The sequence below is a fragment of the Hippopotamus amphibius genome, chromosome 1, assembly GCF_030028045.1.
Source record: "Hippopotamus amphibius kiboko isolate mHipAmp2 chromosome 1, mHipAmp2.hap2, whole genome shotgun sequence".
Lineage (NCBI taxonomy): Eukaryota > Metazoa > Chordata > Mammalia > Artiodactyla > Hippopotamidae > Hippopotamus > Hippopotamus amphibius.
In genome coordinates, this window is record NC_080186.1 from 17,442,299 (window position 1) to 17,461,571 (window position 19,273).

Sequence of the window (19,273 nt, forward strand, 5' to 3'; positions counted from 1 at the left end):
CCCTCCACTGCCCATCACCTCCTTCCTCCCCAGAATCTTACATGAGGAGAGGAAGAAGAGGAGGGGCCTCGCTCAGCTCTGCCAGCCTGGCCCCGACTGGCAACCCCTCACCAGCCATAATAGGCTCCAAGACCAGAGGCAGGGGTGCAAGATGAGGGAGGTGGTGCTGGCAGGAAAGGTGGGATCATCAGGGGCCCCAGCAGAGGAAGAGGCGCCAACATGCAAAACCTGGGCCTCCCCCACCACCCAGTGTACAGATGGGAAGACTGAGGCCTAGGGGCCAGTGATTTGCTGAAGGCCTCAGTGCAAGGGAGTGGCAACACAAAAAAGGAGACCCCAAGGTCACTGCCTTTGTAGCCAGAGGAATCTGTCCACCACAGCGGGCTGCCTGTCATCAAAGCTTGCCCGGGACGTCCACCCCAGGTAAGTCAAGTAGGAGGGGGCATGTGGAAGTTTCTCGAATAAGACCTGCTACTTAACAAGTACATATGAGTCTTGTTTCTGGGGGCAGCTAAGCAGAAAGGTCAGAGCAAATCTTTGGACCCAAGAAACCACTCACTAAGTGACTCCGGGCAAGGGTTTTCACCTTCCCCAGCCTCAGTTTCCTCATCTGTAAAGGGAGGGATGACAACATCCCCCCTAGGGATCTTGTGAAACAAATGAGTCTCAGGCACAGTAAATGGCAACAAACGGGGATGGGCATTAGCTGGGCTGAACTTGACTCTAGGGGAAGTCTGCCCAGGCAGCTGGTGTTTACACGCACACACACATACACACACCCTTCACCAGATCCAGGGCAGTGGACATTTCCTCATTTCAGACACTCATGACCCGGAGGTGGGGGAACACAGGGGCATCACTGCGGTCAGCCTGGCTCAGCACGCAAGAGAAAGTATTGAGTCAGGAAAAATGATGGGAAAGGGGATGTGGTATTGGGGGGAGGAGGGAGGGTGGCCGCCCAGTTCGCTCCGGGCTCTCCTTGCTGTGTCCATTCTGACGCGCTGTCCTCCTGCCTTGGAGAAGGGAAGGAGATCTGAAGACATCTCTGTGACCAGGCCAGAAAACTGCCACCTGTCCAGGTGAGGGCAAATGGCAGCTTTTCCCTGCTGTCACTTCCTGAAACGTGGCCTGGTTTGTGAGAGGAGGGGGAGCCCCCATCTCTGCTGTGCCGGGGGCCTGAGCTTGAAGAAGAGGCCGCCCTCCCCATCCATCATGCAGTCCCAGGGGCGAGGGGCCGGGGAAGGGAGGTAGGCTTGAGAGAGCTGAGCAGGACGGCCCCTGGGAGAGAGAGGGTGAGGAGGGCGGGCGAGGGTCTGGGGGGCCAACTCAGCTCTCTCCCCATCCAGCTCCTTCCCCAGATGGACATGGGGTCCAGCTCCTGGCCCCCCCTTGTACTAAACCTGCTGCTGCTCCTGCTGGCACTGCCACTTGGGGGCCAGGCCGCCACAGAATGCTATGGGATCCCCGGGATGCCGGGCCTGCCTGGGGCCCCAGGGAAGGATGGGCATGACGGACTGCCGGGGCCCAAGGGTGAACCAGGTGAGTCTGCCGGCCTGGTGGGAAGGGGTCACCTAGGGCCTGGGGGCAGGGGTCGGAATGTCCATCTGGGGCTGACTCGGGGGGTGGTGGACAGCAGCTTGACGGCAAGGAGTGTGGTCCATCCAGCTACGCCTGCTCCCAGGCAGAGTTTTAACTCTTGTGGCTGACCTAGCGCCTCTCCCCTCAGAGCCCAGGCCTCAGGCCTCCCCAGTTCACCTCTTTGCTCCTCAGTTTCCCCATCCAATAACAGGGAGGGAACAAGAGCACCTGCCCTGGAAGGTGGCAGGGAGGATCTCAGGAAATGACCCAAGTGAAAGCTTTTGGCAAACTCTAAAACACTCTGCTACTATTCTATTCCAACCCCTCCACGATTTGCCCTGCAACATGGACCCTGGGGACTGTATACAATGCCCAGATGGCCAGGGTTCAAGTCCCAGCCCCACCTCTTCCCACTGTGTGAACTTGCACAAGTTATGTAACCTCCCACTGCCTCAGTTTCCTCATCTGTAAAATGGGATGGGAGATGGTAGTACCTACTGCACAGGGGTGCTGTGATGATTAACAAGCTTACATATAAAACAGTACTAGCACCTGGTAGGTATCAGTAAGTGTGGGGTATGGTTGTTACTTCTGTTGCCATTCTTGTCTTTATCAGTTTTGTGCTCCCTTCCCTCCCTAGGATTCTAGGTAGCTGGAGGGGTGGGGGGTAAGGAGTCAGGGTCACAGTCAAAGACAGGACATGAACGGGCATTGGTGTTGGGTGAGAGCTGGAGTCTGGGGGTGCCTTGCCTGGGAGTAGATGAACATCTGGGGATAAAGTGTGTCTGGAGAGGGCATGGGGGAGACTAGGGGGAGGCTGGGCAGAGGTGACAGGGTGGCAGAGGCATGGGATGAGGGATGTCAGTGGAGAGGAATGTCCTTAGGAATTTCGCACTGTCATCTTCCCTCCTGGCAATAGAGTGGAATCGTACCAACATTCCAGAAGGAATGTTCCAATCCAGAGTGAGTCAAATGAAGCCCCCAGGTCTGCCATTTTTGCAGGACCCTGTACTTCACAGCTGCCTCTGGCCATCTCACTGCCCGAGATGGCTGATGGACACCCATTTTTGAGCTCCTAATTTGTGCCAGGCATGGTTCCAAGTGCTCTACATATATTCATCTCATGGGGTAGGTAGAATTAACTCTATTTTACAAATGAGAAAACTGAGGCCAAAATCCTTTGAAGAAGTGATTTACTCCCATTTTACAAATGTCAAAGCTGAGGTTCACAGAGGTTGAGCAACTTGCCCGAAGTCACACATTGGAATCCTGTCCAACTTCCAAGGCCAAGCCCTTAATGGCTACCCTCCACTGCCTCTCAGGCCCCCTCCTCACTGCCATGTCCTACCCCTCCCAGTCAGTTGCTGGAAGTCAACCTGAAGGATGAGACACAGCCCTGCTCAGCAGAGCTGGCAGCCGTCACCGAGACCTGACATTACTGAGCACGGCCTATGAGGTGCCCAGCACGTGCATTCTCTCACCCCACTCTGCCAGCAGCTCTGTGGGATCTGCTCTATTATGCCCTTATCTCAACTGGGCAAAGAGAGGCTCTGGGAGGGGAGGTCACCTGCCCAGGATCACATGGCCTGAAGCCCAGGTCTGCTGGGTTCTGATTCCCCACTCCTAACCCTGATTTAAAAGGCTCACAAGCTGCAGAAGATCTGTCACAGTAGGTCTGCACAGACACCCACCCCAAAGGAAGTCAGAGGAGGAAGCAGTCAGGAGGGCCACCAGGTGGTCAGAGAGGGCTTCCTGGAAGAGGAGACTGGAGCCAGGCCCTAAAAGATGAGTATGGTTTGGACAAGGGGAGAAGAAGCTCACAGGGGCTCAGATAATCAAGGTGGCAACAAGAATCAGACACTCTGACTGGGACTAGCCAGACATGACTTTGAGTCTTGACTCCACTTCCTACTGGCTCCATGGCCTTGGGCAAGTCTCTGGCCTCGGTTTCCTCATCTGTAACATTAAGGAAGTTGAACCAGGCCAGTTGTCAGAGAGGCTGAATTGGGCTGAGTGGGGCTGGGTGAGCTGGAGAGAGGCAGCCTCCATGTCTCCATCCGGTGGATGCCTGCCGTGTGCTAAGCTGGCCTGGGTGGTTCCAGCTCAGAAATGGAAACAGTCTTTGTGGGGCTCTGAATCTTATACAATGTTGAGGACCCTCTTTAAGAAAAGTAATACAAAATTTGATGCGGTGGGGGGGGCAGGGGGGAGGTTACACAGATCTACATATGCTGCAAAATTGTTTTAGAACTACACACACACAGTAGTGCATATAAAAGTGGAGCTCTGTGGATCCTGCAAAGGTCAGTTTCTTGGTTTTGATTTTGTATTTTAGTGATGTAAGATTGGGGGAAACTAGGTAAAGGGTACATGAGACTTCCTTGTCTTGTTTGTTTGTTTTTTGGCAACTTTCTGTGAATCTATAATTATTTCAACATAAAAAGTTGAAAATATTATAAATACAAAGTTATGCAAAGGGTCTTGAAGGAGCCAGTGCAAGTTAATGGGGCCCAAAGCTTCAGTTTTATGAGCTTTCCAGAAAATCTGCCTCTGACTGATCTTCTGATTTTTGTCAAGAAAAACTGAGAACCGAGACTTTTAGGTGAGGAGGTATCTGAGGCCACCTGCTGTCCATGGGCTGACAATCGTGGCTATGATCTCTCTAAGATCCAGGCCAGCTCTGACACTTCCTGAGCTGGCTGGTCCTACAGTTGTGGCCACAATCTCTCTGAGATCCAGCCCAGCTCCGACACCTCCTGAGCTGGCTGGTCCTACCCTCTCCATCACAAACATGGAAACCGAGGCCAAGAGACAGGGCTTAGCCAAGGTCAGAGGGCAAGACCATGGGGAGGCCGGATTTGAACCAGGGTCTCCCTCCCCTCTTACTCCCCGCACACTGCTCCCAGGTGGAGAGGCCACCATCTGGGGGAAAGAGAGCCCAGAGACCAAACCCGGAGGACAGCCTTGTCCCTCTTCCCTGTCCCCTGCCCCATCACTTCCTTCCCACCTGCTCTCTCCCCAGGAATCCCTGCTCCCCCTGGGACACGAGGACCCAAGGGTCAGAAGGGAGATCCCGGCACACCTGGCTATCCTGGGAAAAACGGTCCCATGGGAACCCCTGGGATTCCAGGGGATCCCGGTGTCATGGGACCCACTGGGGAGCCGGGCGAGGAGGGCAGGTACAAGCAGAAGCACCAGTCAGTGTTCACCGTCACACGGCAGACAGTCCAGTTCCCGGCGCCCAACAGCCTGGTCAAGTTCAACTCGGCCATTACCAACCCGCAGGGGGATTATGACACAAACACTGGCAAGTTCACCTGCAGAGTCCCCGGCCTCTACTACTTTGTCTACCATACATCACACACGTCCAACCTGTGTGTGCTGCTGTACCGCAGCGGCGTCAAGGTGACCACCTTCTGTGACCACATGTCCAACAGCAAGCAGGTCAGCTCGGGTGGTGTGCTGCTGCGGCTGCAGGTGGGCGAGCAGGTGTGGCTGGCGGTCAACGACTACAACGGCATGGTGGGCACCGAGGGCTCCGACAGCGTCTTCTCTGGCTTCCTGCTCTTCCCTGACTAGGGTGGACAGGCCTGCTCTGGTCCCCAAGGCTGCCCCATCTCCCTCAGCTTCTCTGCAAGAACCTGTTGTGTGCCGCATCCTTGCTCAGGCCCTGCCCGCCACAGGATGGACTCCTCCTCCAGGAAGCCCATCCTGCCCTCCTGCCCTGTGAGATCCCTCCCTCCTCCGAGCTCCTTCAGGAGTCACTGCTTTGACACTTAACCGACACCTTCTGGTACTGTCATTTGTTTTTTCCAAGTCTTGGAAGAGGCAGGGAAATACATAAATAAATAATTAAATCAACAGTTATGCATGGCTCCGAATCCTCACTGCCAATTCCCTAAGAAGTAGTTCCCTTCATCTTCCACTTTGCACCTGCCACAGCCATCTGTGGGCTCCAGATTCAGGCATCTAGTTGGTGCTCAGTAAAGCTTGGTGCCAAGTTTGAGAAACTCAGTGCCATTTGGCCATTTGGGAGAGAGTTGGTCAAATGTGGCTGAAGGCTGCAAGGGGTCTCCAAGGGGCCGTCTGCTGTCACTTGTTTGGGTGAGGGGCACTGCTGTCATTAAAGCTATTCATGCTCACAGGTAAATGGGAGTGTGTTTGAATTCTCAGACCTATGTTGACCGATGTTGAATTTCGGGAGCCCCTGTCACGGGAGGCGTTTGGGCTCAGACAGGTCTGACACAGACAAAGACAAGATGTGCAATGAATTTGTGCTGAGTTAATGAGTGAATTGGGGTGAATGAATGAATGAATAGTAGGTAAATGAATGACTAAAAGCAGAGCAAATGAATGAGTGAGTAAAAAAAATCGTAACAGCTAACATTTATTGAGCACTCTCTATGCACCAGGCATTCTGCTAACCCATCTATTAAATCATGTAATATTCATAACTATGCCCTAGATGGTCATGGATGGGTGAGGGAGAGAGTGAGAATCTGATTCCCGGATGTCTGATTTTCCCCAAGTAACTGAGACTCTGGGGGCCTCCAGTAGATCGCCCAAAACCACTGCTGCCCACAAGCCATCCGGGTTTCACTGCGAGATTCTTGACGGTTGGGTCCAGCTGTCCCGACTCTTGTTGGAGGACAAGGAAGCTGGCCATAAGCTGCTGCACTTTCTCTGTGCTGACCATGAGAAGGGGTTGACAGTTCAGGTTCAAAAAGACGAAAAGTGTGACTTTCCTGTGCAGATTGAGGGTCTGACCTCAGAGCCCAGTAAGACCCAAGGCTCACTCAGGCCAGGGAAAACCACCCCAGCCCGACTGGGCTCTCAGTTTGGTTCCACAAGGCCCCACAGAGCTCACAGAGGCATGGGATGGGCTGTAAAAGCAGTGGTTGGAGCCCAGCTCTGCAACCACCGCCACCCACTTTGGCTCCTTTGTTCCTGAAAGAAGCTGTCTCCCACCTCCATAGCTTTGTCCATGATGTTCCTTCATTCTGTAGAGCCCCACCCCACTCATGCAAATCCTCCATCTACTTAGATAATACGCACTCAGCTGGCAGAAATCAACACAAAGATCATCTCCTCCAAGAAGCCTTCTCTGATTCTCCCCTTCGTGTCCCCACAGCACCCTCCACCGACTTGGACCACAGACTCGTCACTTGTTAGAGCCCAGGTTCCCTAATTTGGGGGTGCAACAAAATTATCTGCAGACTCATTTATAAAAGAAACAAGCAAACAAAAAAAACCCAGATTTCTGGACCCAAGCCTGTTTCATAAAGGTTTGGGGAGGACTGCTATTTCCAGCAAGCTACAGGCTGTCTACATCTCAGGAGTGGGTCACAGGACTGCTCTTGGAACTGGGGGAACCTGCATCGACCTGTTTCACCAACCAGCCTATTTTGAAAAGTTGAAAGTTGCTCAAGGTTGATTCAAGGGCGGGAGCAGCTCCAGAGGCCGTAGCAGCAGCGCCGGGTCCCCGCGGAGGTGCTTCCAGAGGTGTTTTCCTGAAGCAGTGGAGGTTCTCACCGCAGGGTCAGGACTGATCAGGTTCGTGTTCTCAACATAGCGTGGGGACCAGTTCAGTTCCTGTTAGTCCTCTGAGATCTTTCTCACCCCCTCAGCTTCAGGAACATGGCTGAAGCTAGTGAGACCGCAACTTTGAAATCTGTTCCTTTGGAGAGGAATAAGACAGAAAAGGAAGAGCTCCGTAAACTCTTTGTCGGTGGCTTGAGTTCTGAAACCACAGAAGAAAGTCTGTGGAACTACTACCAGCAATGGGGCTATCTTACAGACTGTGTGTTAATAAGGGACCCTGCAAACCACCAATCAAGAAGATTTGGTTTCGTCACGTTTTCATCCATGGCTGAGGTGGATGCTGCCATGGCTGCCAGACCTCACTCCATTGATGGGAAAACAGTTATACCCAAACGTGCTGTCCCAAGAGAGGACCATGGAAAGCCGGGGGCTCTTGTCACTGTGACGAAGCTGTTTGTTGGTGGAATTACAGAAGCTACCGAGGAACGTCATCTTAGAGAGTACTTTGAGAAATATGGAAAAATCGATGCCATTGAGATAATTACTGATGGGCAGTCTGGCAGGAAAAGAGGCTTTGGATTTGTTACTTTTGATGACCATGATCCCGTGGATAAGATTGTGTTGCAGAAAATTCATACCATCAATGGTCATCACGCGGAAGTAAGAAAGGCTTTGTCTAGACAAGAAAGGCAAGAAGGCCAATGTCCTGGAAGTGGGAGAGGAAGAAACGCTGGTTTTGTATATTTTCATGGTGGTGGTGGAAATTTTGGAGCAGGACGAGGAAGGAGCTTTAGAGGAGGACCTGATGGATACGGAAGAGGACATACGTTTGGGGATGGCTATCACGGGCATGGAAGACCTGGAGGGGGCCATTCGGGGGTTAGCCCTGCTTATGGAGGGGGACAAGGAGGACATGGTGGTGGAGGATCTAGATGTGACAACCAGGATGGGGGCACCAGAGCTGGTTATGACAACTATGGAGGAAGGAATTATGGAAGTCGAAATTACAATGATTTGGGAAATTATAAGCAGAAACCTTCTAAGTACGATTTACTGAAGAGTGGAAAACTTAGTGGTATCAGGAACATGGGAAGATCATATGGTGGAGGAAGCTATGGTCCAGGAGGTAGTGGAGGAAGTGAGGGTTATGGAGAGATAAGACGATACTGAGCTTCTTATTTGCTATGGGCTTGACTGTATAAATAGGAGAGAATTAGAGCCCAGAGGGAACAGAAGAGCTTTAGGTTATGGAAATAAAAATGTTAAGGAAACTCTTATCTCAGTCATGCATAAACATTCAGAGATGTGGCGGAAGACACTAGAGCAGGTACAGAGAGCCATTCGTGAGTGGACTCGACGATGTAAGAACATTACCTTCCTGTGGAGGAAAGACAATAAAAAATGCTTTTGAGACCATTTCTTAGCTTTTGAATTGTTGCGCCTTTCCAGCGGTCTCTGTAAGAGTGTGGAAGCATCCTTTCTTTGAGAATGTCAAATTTCAAAGTTTTGGGTGACATGTGAAACCTTTTTCAAGATTCTTCTCAAAGTTTTGAAAAACTATGAGCCAGAATCATGGTGTAATAAGACGGAACATCATTCTTCTAAAAAAAATTTATTTCGTGTGTAGAGTTAAACTGTTGTACATTTAAGACTTAATAAAATATCCTAAGGGTAAAATAGTAGCCTGTCCTCTTTCTTTGATAATTTTGCTTTTTTAGTTTTTAGCTTTTAAATATTTTTCTTGTTTTATGATATCCAAGTTTGAAATGTGCAGCGTAGTGATATGGCTTACATATATTATGAAATGATCACCAAAAAAGGTTTTTCTTCTTGTGATGAATATTCTTAGGATTTACTCCCTTGATAACTTTTGTAAAGATCCTACAGCTGTGCTAATTTTGGTCTTCTTGTACATTACATCTTTTGTAATGTTGAGTAACTTGTCGGTGATTTGTATATCTTCTTTGGATAAATGTCTATTCAGTTCCTTAGTCCCTATTATGGTTTGATCATTTGCCATTGTGGCGAATGAGTTTTTGTTGTACAGTACCTGTTTTGTATTTATTTATCTTTTAATTGGAAGTTTGTACCTTTTGACAACGTTCATCCTGTATTTCCTCCCACCAATTCTCTGCCTCTGGGAACGACAACATGATGCATGATTTTTTTCTATGAGTTTAATCTTTTTTTTTTAATTCCCCAAATAAATGTGATCATACCAAAAAAGGGGTTTGGAGAGGACAGAGATTTAGGTGGGTGGTTTGCCAGATGAAATCAATGCACAAGATCCACCAACTGGCTCATTTCCTTAGGGGTCTGCCACCCCCACCGGACTGTGAGCATCCTTGAGGGCAGGGCCACTTTGATACATGCCCGGCATGTAGTAGGGCATGGGAAGTGTGTCAGATGAGAAGGAAGGAGAGATGAATACACACACACACACACACACACACACACAGCAATAACAGAGGCCAGGGCCTAAGAACCCAGCCTGGTTCACAGGGTCTGAGAGCCTTTGGCAGGGACAAGGAGGAGGTCACGGGACCACTCCACTCAGAGCTCACCTCTAGCAACCACTTAGCAGTCCGCCCGGCAATGCCTCAAGTGATACATCTTTCTTCTCATTTCTCTTTTGTTTAAAAAATCAATACACCGTTTATGTAGGCCACAGTGTCAGATCAGAAACCTGTACTTTGGAAATGACCATTTTTGTGCCATTTTTATTTTCCATAATTGTTTCCTTGTTGTTCTCTCTTTGTCAGGAGAGACAGGCCTTTGAAAATACCAGCTTGTCTGCTGGGCTGATGGGAGCTGGGGGAGGGCTTTTAAGGGGGGGCAGCAAGGGTGAGACAGGAGCTAGTACAAGGCACCCCAAGGAGCAGGGAGCCTCTTTCAGACCACGTGGATGGGTCTTAGGCTTCTTTTCCACCCTTTGTAGGGAGCATCCCCTCTCCATCAGGGATGCAAGCCAGTGATTTTAAGGTTATAGAGCCCTGCCGGCTCTCACTCAGGGGCCAAGGGTCTCCCTAGCTCCTGACCTCCAGTCCAGGCATGGCTCCTGTGCATCCAGGCTCCAAGATTTCTGTTGCTTCTTTGGAGAAATCATATGACTCCCAGGTTTGCCTTGGGTGCCTACCAAGGGCTGGGCACTCAGCCATGCCCTGGACACGTGGGGTTACCTCGCTGGGCCCCCACAACCACCCCAGGAGGTAGGTGCCCGTGCCCCTGATTCATATATAGGGAAACGGAGGTCAATAAACTTGCCTGAGGTCACATATCTAGAAAGAGGTAGGCCTGGGATTCAAACTTGGGAGGGGCTGATTCCACAGCCCATGCCCTGACCCCCTACCACCCTGCTGCTTCCTGTTCCTAGGCTCGTGCTATTTCTACCCCAATTCAAGCCCATCATTTCCCATTGTCATCAGCTACCAAATCGTTGGAGGGCCTATCGTTGGCTGAACCGGAGATCCTTGGGTTTTATCAAACGAGTCTCTTCTTTCCCCAACACCCACTGCAGTAAACACTTAATTTCCACCACGCAGCATCCACAAGCCCAATAATTTTCTGTCTCCAAGCGTGGATGTCAAGAGAGCCCTCCTGACCTATGGCAGCTCCTGGGACTTGCTGGGCAACCATCCCTGAGAGGGGCATCACGTTGCCTTAGATGCAGCCCCAGTAAAAGTGTTGATATTCTAGTGCCGGGGATGCCTGGCTCTGAGTCCTGCACCACTAGCACAAGATGCGGGCTCCAGCAGCCACTTCCTGTGACATTCATCACAGGAGCAATGAAACCATTGTGTCACCTGATGTTTAATACCAATCTCCCCCAGTGGAAGAGACACCCCACGGGGCAGGATCCAGGGCTGATTCTCTCGTGGCTCTGTCTCCTCATACACGGAGGCTCACGATAAATATCTGCTGAATGAAGCTCTGTCCCCTCTGGGCCTCAGTTTCCCCACATATAAAACGAGCGGCGCAGGCTGGGTGATCTCCAAGCACCTCTCCAGCCCCACCTTGGTGTGATTCCAGGGTCAACAAGCAACAGGCCCCCGCCTGTGCCTGTGGCAGCCGTCAGCTGCAGGTCAGCTGCAAGCAGAGGAGGGGGTATAAATAAATAATGACCACATTTAAAATTCATTTTTCTTTACGACACTATTTTCTGAGAACGGGGAAAGCAGGGGTGTAGAAGGGAAGGAAAGCAGAATAGATGAGCCCAGAAAGGGGAGGCCTAGGACATGGTATGATATTAACAAGTAACACGTGCTCTGCACTTTACAGTTTACCCTCCACTATCCCATCTGAGCTGCCGCCCCCCGCCCTCCACACCCCCACCCAGTGCCCTGTGCAACCGGGAGAGCAAGTGCAATTATGGTCCCATCCTACGGCGGAGGAAACTGGGGCTCCCCAGGGTTCCCTTGGCTGAGAATGTTTAGCTGGGAAGTGGCAGAGCTGGAATATGAATCAAGCTTTCCGACTCCAAATCCAGCCCTCAAGCACCAGGCTGCCCAGGTTTCCATTTCATTGAGGAACATCCCTGTGCCTGCAGAAGTTCATGAGGTCGGGGACCTTGGCAGGCAAGCCCCCACAATTCTCCGGGAAAGGCCTGTTCCCCCCACAGCTGCTGAGCTGGCGAAACCAAACTGGCCACCCACCCATCCTACTTACAGTAAACCTCTCCAGACTGCAGAAACGGGACCTGAAACTGCCTGAGGATAGCAGAACAGGGTGAGAGTGGGGTGACAGGGAGGGGGGGCCGGCCTGCTGGGCCCCGGAGAGGGGGCCGTCGGGGGAAGGCCCTTCTTGTCTCTGGAGCATGGAACTTCCGCTTTGGACTGAGAGCAGGAGGCTCTCGGCTCCGGGTTCCACTGCTGCCCAGCCCAGCGGCATCAGAGGACGCCAGGTTCCCAGGTGAGGATGGGGCTCTTCTCCTGGGGGGACTGGCTGGCAGGACCAATATGGCGGAGGGTGGTGATTCCCAAAATATAGGCCCTGCATCCCCTGCTTCAGAGCCACTTGGGGCGGCGGGGGGTTGACAGTAAGGATTCCTGGGCCCAATCCCGACCTCGGGAATCAAACTCTCTGGGGGTCAGCTTGGGAGTCTGCTGCTACCTGCGGCCCCAGGTAACGGGGAGGCACCAGGGTAAAGGCTCTAGGGTCACTGAAACCGGAGCTGAGCCCTGCTTCTGCCTCTCAGGTGCTGGTGATCTGCGCCAAGTCACAAAACCTCTCTCAGCCCGGACCCTCCCCGGGGATAATAGAAACTTTCATGGGTGCTGTGAGCCCTTAAGGAGATCAGCTCAGCCAGTGCTTAGCACACTACCTGGTTCAAGATATGTCAGAGGAGAGATGAAATTAGAACCCAGGTCCCCCTCAGCCCAGCCCAGCATTTCTCCAACCCCTGCCTTCTCTTACTTCCTCGCAGTCTGATGAGAAAGCTCAGCTTGACTCTTGCAAGGAAATGATTTGACTTACAGGTGGAGTTGTGACGAGTTATTAGTTAGTACTGACACAATTCAATAATGCTTGTGAAGGAGGATGATTACCTTTGCCAAAGGCTCAGAGAGGTTAAGGCACTTGCCGGAAGTCATGCCGCGAGGTAGCAGCAGAGGGAGAGTTCAAGGTCAAGTTAGCCTGCCTCCAAGTCAGGGGGAAAGGAGCTCTTGGGGCTGGAAGGAGATGAAAGGGTGGGTGATGCGGGGAGCGTGTGAGGTGCTAGGCTGATGGCAGTGACAAGTGGTAAAGGTGGGGGGGTCACCAGATGAGTTTTAAGTCCTTGCCCAAGTCTGAGACTCAATGGCCTCTTAAATGGGCCAGAACCCAGATCTCCCCACTCCCCCCACCTATCTCTTTCTCCCCCGCAAAAGCCCGTCTCATCATCGGTCATGGCCCTGCTGCCCTCAACCCCCCCCCACCCCCCCGCAGCCTGTCAGAGCTCCCCACCCCTGGGCTGCCTGCACCTGAGAGACCTTCTCTCCCTGAGCCCAATATCCCAAAGGGACCAGATTCTTTTTTTTACTTTTCTAAGCGTCTTCCATTGTGTCCTGAAACTTGGGGACTCCCGGATGGTGGTAACAACATCGCTAATACTCATTAAGCACTTCCCGCATGCCAGGCTGCTGTGAGCCCTAACTCATCTGTCCTCGCGCCAACCCTGTGAGGCAGAGATTAGTATTATCCCCATTTTATAGAAGGGGAAACTGAGGCCAGAGAGAAGTAATTAGCCTAAGGCCCATAGCTAAGAAGGGCAGAGGCCTGGTGAGGACCCTGGCGGTGTTCCTTTCCTTATGACACTCCAGACCTCTCACCTTTGGTGAATGTTTGCTGCCCAAGAGCAGCATCAATAATAGTAATGATGAACGCCATCACCGAGCACCGGCCCCACACCCAGCACTGCTCTAAGTACAGCCCACACTGTAGCTCCCTCTGTCAGGCTGTCTGGCTCCAAAGCCCATGTTTTAACCACCAGGTGGAGAGACCTCTTAAAATAACACCCGTGAGATTTAGATCTAGTGGGAGTGCGTTTGAATCCCAGCCACACCAGGGCTGTGCAACCTTGATGGAGATTCCTGCCCCCTCCACTGCCCAGCGTCTTCATCTATGACATGAGAAAGCAGGGGTGCTTTCTCAGCGAGCTGTTGTAAGGACCAAATTAAATGAGAGAAAGGATGTGAAGGGTTTGGCACAGAGCCTGGCACCTGCTAAGTGCTCAACGCATTGATTATTAAGGTTGTCGAATTGTCATTTTGTAAAAACCTCCAGCAAGATAAGCAGGACCACCCCTGGAGCCACCCTCTCCTGGGAACGTAACAGAGCCTGGGCCGGTCCCTTGTGGCCCTGGTCACACCCACCTTTGCACCTGCCTTTCCTTGGTGCCCAGCACAGCTTTTGGCCTAATTCAGGGTCTCAGCCACGAACTGATTAGGACCAGACCGAGGGGGCTGAGGCTGATTTTCTGAGCGCCTGAGCTCCAAATCAGTAGGCTTTTCTGGTCTCAGGAAGGCCTCCATGTGCCAAATTCTGGGTTGGCAAAGGCAGCGTAAAGCAGAGGGGGCAGGGGTCTGGCCACAGCCCTGCCAGTAACCAATTCCCTGGGTGATTTGGGAGGGTTGTTTTCTGTTTGCAACTCAGTTTCCTCATCTGCAAGGTGGTAAAACAATCACAGTCCGCTTCCCTGTGATTCTTTCCCAGCCATGGCCTCACCTGGATCCCCACATTTATCCTGGGAGATGGGCAGGGACCACTCTGCTCTCCTATTTTAAGAGCAGGAAACTGCTCAGCCTTTGTGGATGGAGGGGTAATGAGGGAAGGCTTCCTGGAGGAAAAAGGCTTTGCCCTGAGCCTTGAAAGATGGGGAGAATTTGGATCCGGGCAGAGGTGGAATGGGCTGCCTTGGAAGGTAATGAGGTAATGTACCATCACTGAGATGGTACAAGCTACAGATGGCAGAGGTCTTGGCAGAGATGTTATTGAGGAGACTTAACAGTAGGCTGAGGGTCCCTCAACAAGTTAAACACAGAATTACCATAAGACCCAGTAATTCCACTCCTAAGTATTTACCCAAAAGAATTAAAAACAAGTATTCAAACAAATTCTTGTACATGAATGTTCACAGCAGCACTATTCACAATAGGCAAAAGGTGGAAACTTCCGAAAGGCCCATCAGTAACGAACGGATAAAAAAGTTGTAATATGTCCACACAATGGACTATTATTCAGCCATAAGAAGGAATGCGGTACTGGTCCATGCTACAATGTATGTGAACCTCAGAAACATTATGCTAAATGAAATAAGCCAGACATGAAAGGTCACATAGTGTATATAATTCCACTTACATGAAATATCCGAAATAGGTAAATCTATAGAGTCAGAAAGCAGATTAGTGGTTGTCAGGGACTGAGGGGTGAAGTGGGATTTGGGGGTAATTGCTTAATGAGTACAGAATGTTATTTGGGTGTTGTTGAAGTGATGGAAATAGTGTGCAACTAGATAGAGGAGGTGGTTGTACAATATTGTGAATGTGCTAAATGCCACTGAAATGTTCACTTTAAAATGGTTAAGTTTATGTTATATGAATGTCACTTCAATTTAAAAAAGAAGAAGCTAAGTGTTGGACTAGACGAATTTTAAGGCCCTTCTGTCATGAGAATCGATGCCATGGGCGCTGGCCATGCTCACCAGCTCAAGACAGCCCAGGGCTTCTTCCTCATCCCCTGGATTAGGGAGGGGCCAGCACCTTCCTCTCACCAGGGCCCACAGCCTTTGGAGGGACCTGAGAATATTCTGCCAGAAGATGCATCCTGGTACACTGGCAGGGACACTGGCTTCAATGCCATACAGGCCTGGGTTTGAGTCCTGGCTGCAGTCCTTCCTGTGTGACCCTGAGCAAGTGACTTGGCCTCCCTGAACCTCAGTCTCCTCTTCGGTATAGAAAAATTGTTTCTTCCATGCAGGGCTGTTCTGAGGATGTAGCATGGCCCACTGTGGAAGCAGCATAGGCAGCCGGAATTCAGAAGTTCCAGAAGTTCCAATGACTGAGCACACTTGGAACAAAATCCCAAAACACAGCCATCGAGTCCCTGGCCTCCCGTCCTCCAACCCCTGATTTCCCTCTGGCCGCACTGGCCTCCCTGCTGGTCCTCAACCTTCCAGACTGTGTGCTGCCTCTGGGCCTTTGCTCCCACCATCCTTTCCTCCTGGAACATTCTTGTCCCAGCTCTGCCTGAACCTTCGGGTCTTGGCCTGAACATCACTTCTCAGAGATGCCTCCCTTGTGTAGAACACCTTCCTGATGGGAGGACTTCCCTCACAAAACCAGCCATCCGGGCACCCTTTCATTTCAGCCAGGGCGCTCACCACTGCCTATAACTGGTTCTATTGACTTGTATGTTGACCTGTTTATCATCCCCTAGACTGTCAGCTCCATGAGGGCAGGGACCACATCTGTCTTGTTCATCACTGTATCTCAAGCTTCCAGAACAGGGTCTGATGGGTAAGACACTCAGTGAACACAGGAACAAGTGAGGGAATGAATGAAGAAAACCGTGGCTGTAACCTACCACCTCTTCCTGTCCCCTCACAGGAAGCGGCTGAGACGGTGCCGTGATGACGACCCCGCGGGGCAGCGTCCCGGTGCTGCTGCCGCTGCTGCTCCTGAGTCTCTTCCACGTCCCCAGGGCCCAGGAGGACTGCCCCTGGCACCCGGCCATCCCGGGCATCCCAGGCATCCCTGGGGCACCGGGCCCTGATGGCAAACCTGGGACTCCGGGGATGAAGGGAGAGAAAGGTACTGTGGACTTTAAGAACACACTAGTGTCACTGACCAAGGCCACACCTCCCACCTCCCAAGTCCCAGTTGCCCACCTTAGAGACTGCGAAACACCTGCAAATCCATCAGCTTGCTGAGCCCTTCACAGTAACTTTACAAGGAATGAATTCTAATTCCCACTTTACAGATGGGAAAACTGATGTCCAGAAAAGCTACTGGCCCAAGGAAACCCAGTAAATGTTGAGGCTGAGGCCAAACCATGGCCCTCTTACCACTAAGTCCGCTGCGGTCACACACTCCTGGGTTGTTACCTCCAGGGCAGGTGGCTTCATCTCTCTGAATTTCTATTTCCTCACCGTAAAATGTGGATAATGATTCTTTTGCAGAGTTGTCACAGGGCTCAAATGAGACTTCCTGCCATAAAAAGCCCTTGTACGATGTAGCTCATGCGTTCATTTAACCACACCAAGTGCTTTCCTCATATAATCTCATTTAATTCTCCCAATTCCACCAAATATCATCAGCCTTGGGCTTCCCTGGTGGTGCAGTGGTTAAGAACCCGCCTGCCAGTGCAGGGGACACGGGCTCAGTCCCCGCTCCAGGAAGATCCCACCTGCCATAGAGCAACGAAGCCCGTGCACCACAACTATTGAGCCTGTGCTTTAGAACCCATGAGCCACAACTATTGAGCCCATGTGCTGCAGCTACTGAAGCCCATGCGCCTAGAGCCCGTGCTCTGCAACAAGAGAAGCCACGGCAACGAGGAGCCTGCGCGCCACAATGAAGAGTAGCCCCCACCCACCGCAACTAAAAGAAAGCCCGCGCACAGCAAAAAAAGACCCAACACAGCCAATAAAATTAATTAATTAATTAAAAAAAATATATATATCATCAGCCCCATTTTACAGATGAGGAAGCTGAGCCTTGGAGAATGTGACTCAGTCAAGGCAACAGAACTAAAAATGGCAGATGTGACATGAAAAATACATCTGCCTGTGTCCTGAGCCCATGTTCACAGCCACTATACTCAGTCACTCTACTGGAAAAGGTTTTATCTTGTGCCAAACCAAGGAGGAGTAGCTGTTTGGAGTGGTGGAGTGAGAAGGACTCTAACAGCCACTTTCAGATTCAGCAAGAAAGAATACGTGATTGATGAGGGATGTGTGTCGTCGGGGAGGGGGTGGAGAGGGATAGCACGTGTGCCCAGAATTCCTGATCCCCACTCCAGGCTTAGGCCTGTATGAGCTGGTGAGGAGGGCAGGCCCAGGACCTTCCTGAGGGAAACACTGCTCCCCACCCCAAGGGCATCGGTCCCCATGATCGTCAAGCACATCCCAGACTCGGAAAGCTGGGCTGGAAGGAGACTCAGAGGCCCTCCCTGCCATCCCATCCTCTTGTTCACAGATGGGAAGCTGAGGCCCAGAGAAGAGCAGGGACCTATCTGAGGTTATGCAGTCAGGCTCCCTGCCTCCCAGCCCAGCTCCTTCCATGTTCTCAGCCATCTCCAGGCCCCTCACGTCTCTTGTCTCTGTCTTTCCAGGGCTGCCAGGGTCAGCTGGAGACCACGACGAGCTTGGAGAGAAGGGGGAGCCAGGGTTTCCTGGGATGCCGGGAAAAGTCGGCCCCAAGGGCCCCGTTGGCCCCAAAGGTGCCCCCGGGCTTCCTGGAGTCCGTGGCCCCAAAGGTGAATCAGGAGACTACAGGGCCACACAGAAGATCGCCTTCTCGGCCACGCGCACCATCAACAGCCCCCTGAGGCGGGACCAGGTCATCCGCTTTGACCACGTGATCACCAACGCTAATAACAACTACGAGTACCGAAACGGCAAGTTCACGTGCAAGGTGCCCGGCATCTACTACTTCACCTACCACGCCAGCTCTCGGGGGAACCTGTGCGTGAACGTCATGCGTGGCTGGGAGCAGGCACAGAAAGTGCTCACCTTCTGCGACTACGTCCACAACACCTTCCAGGTCACCACGGGCAGCGTCGTGCTGAAGCTGGGGCAGGGGGAGACGGTCTTCCTGCAGGCCACCGACAAGAACGCCCTGGTGGGCATCGATGGTGCCAACAGCATCTTCTCCGGGTTCCTGCTCTTCCCGGATTCAGAGGTGTGACCTGTGGGGTTAATTCACCCCCTCTCCCGCCAGCCTCGCTCTCTTTACCCCCAACACCACCCCCCACCCGGCCAAAGCGCACAGTAGGGCTCCACGGATGTTGCTGAATGAATGAGTAAATAAACTTTTCAAGGCCAAGGGACAGGGGTCTGGTTCAAATCTGTGTCCCAGCCAGTGGCACATAGTAGGTGCTCAGAAATGTTGCTTGAATGCTGGTTGGATGAATGAATGACCTCTGAAAACAGAAATTCTATCCAATTGGCAGTGACTGGAGGGCCTGACTTTGTGTCCAGCTCTGTGCCAGCCACACAATGGGGGATGGGGAAGGAACACTGTCTGTTGAGCACCTATTATGTTCCAAACACTGGAATAGACCCTTTCTTCCTCTCATGAATCCTCCCACTCATCCTTGGAGATAGGTTGAATCATGCCCAGTTCACAGAGGAGAAAACTGAGGAGCAGAGGGATGAAGGGATTGCCCTTGGTCCCACAGAAGAGCTGGGAGGGCAGGTCTAGCCACTGATGACCTGGGACCTCTTTCAAGGCAAGATATCTAGGTCTCTAAAGGGGTTTTCTGCGTGTAACATCACATACCTCTACCCAAGGGATCAAGGAGCCCTTCTTCAGTCTTAACTGACCTTGGAATTAAGACCCTTCCCCTTTTGATTCTCCCCACATGCTCCCCCTCCCAATATCTTCTCAGCCTGGCTCAAGCTCAGCCATCCAGTTAGAACACGTCACTGCCCTGCTCAACAACCTTCAGTGGCTCCCCA

General features: G+C 51.8%; 3 protein-coding genes across 4 annotated transcripts; all 3 read left to right on the forward strand.

The window, feature by feature from the left end:
* The first annotated feature begins 973 nt into the window (after positions 1-973).
* C1QB (complement C1q B chain) lies at positions 974-18,659 on the forward strand. 2 transcript variants are annotated; one of them, XM_057699253.1, is made up of 3 exons: positions 974-1,079; positions 16,200-16,403; positions 17,926-18,659. In XM_057699253.1, the coding sequence occupies exons 2-3, from the start codon at positions 16,223-16,225 to the stop codon at positions 18,498-18,500; spliced, it is 756 nt and encodes a 251-aa protein (XP_057555236.1). In that variant the 5' UTR covers positions 974-1,079; positions 16,200-16,222; the 3' UTR covers positions 18,501-18,659. The 2 variants fall into 2 exon arrangements, with proteins under 2 accessions (XP_057555236.1, XP_057555243.1); XM_057699260.1 differs by lacking the exon at positions 974-1,079 and adding an exon at positions 11,952-12,027.
* C1QC (complement C1q C chain) lies at positions 978-5,441 on the forward strand. Its single transcript, XM_057699292.1, has 3 exons — positions 978-1,079; positions 1,347-1,539; positions 4,601-5,441. Exons 2-3 carry the CDS (start codon positions 1,359-1,361, stop codon positions 5,155-5,157), a joined length of 738 nt encoding a protein of 245 aa, XP_057555275.1. The 5' UTR covers positions 978-1,079; positions 1,347-1,358; the 3' UTR covers positions 5,158-5,441.
* Positions 1,003-8,763, forward strand: LOC130831280 (heterogeneous nuclear ribonucleoproteins A2/B1-like). Its single transcript, XM_057699242.1, has 2 exons — positions 1,003-1,079; positions 6,710-8,763. The coding sequence occupies exon 2, from the start codon at positions 7,216-7,218 to the stop codon at positions 8,287-8,289; it is 1,074 nt and encodes a 357-aa protein (XP_057555225.1). The 5' UTR covers positions 1,003-1,079; positions 6,710-7,215; the 3' UTR covers positions 8,290-8,763.
* Positions 18,660-19,273: the final 614 nt, after the last annotated feature.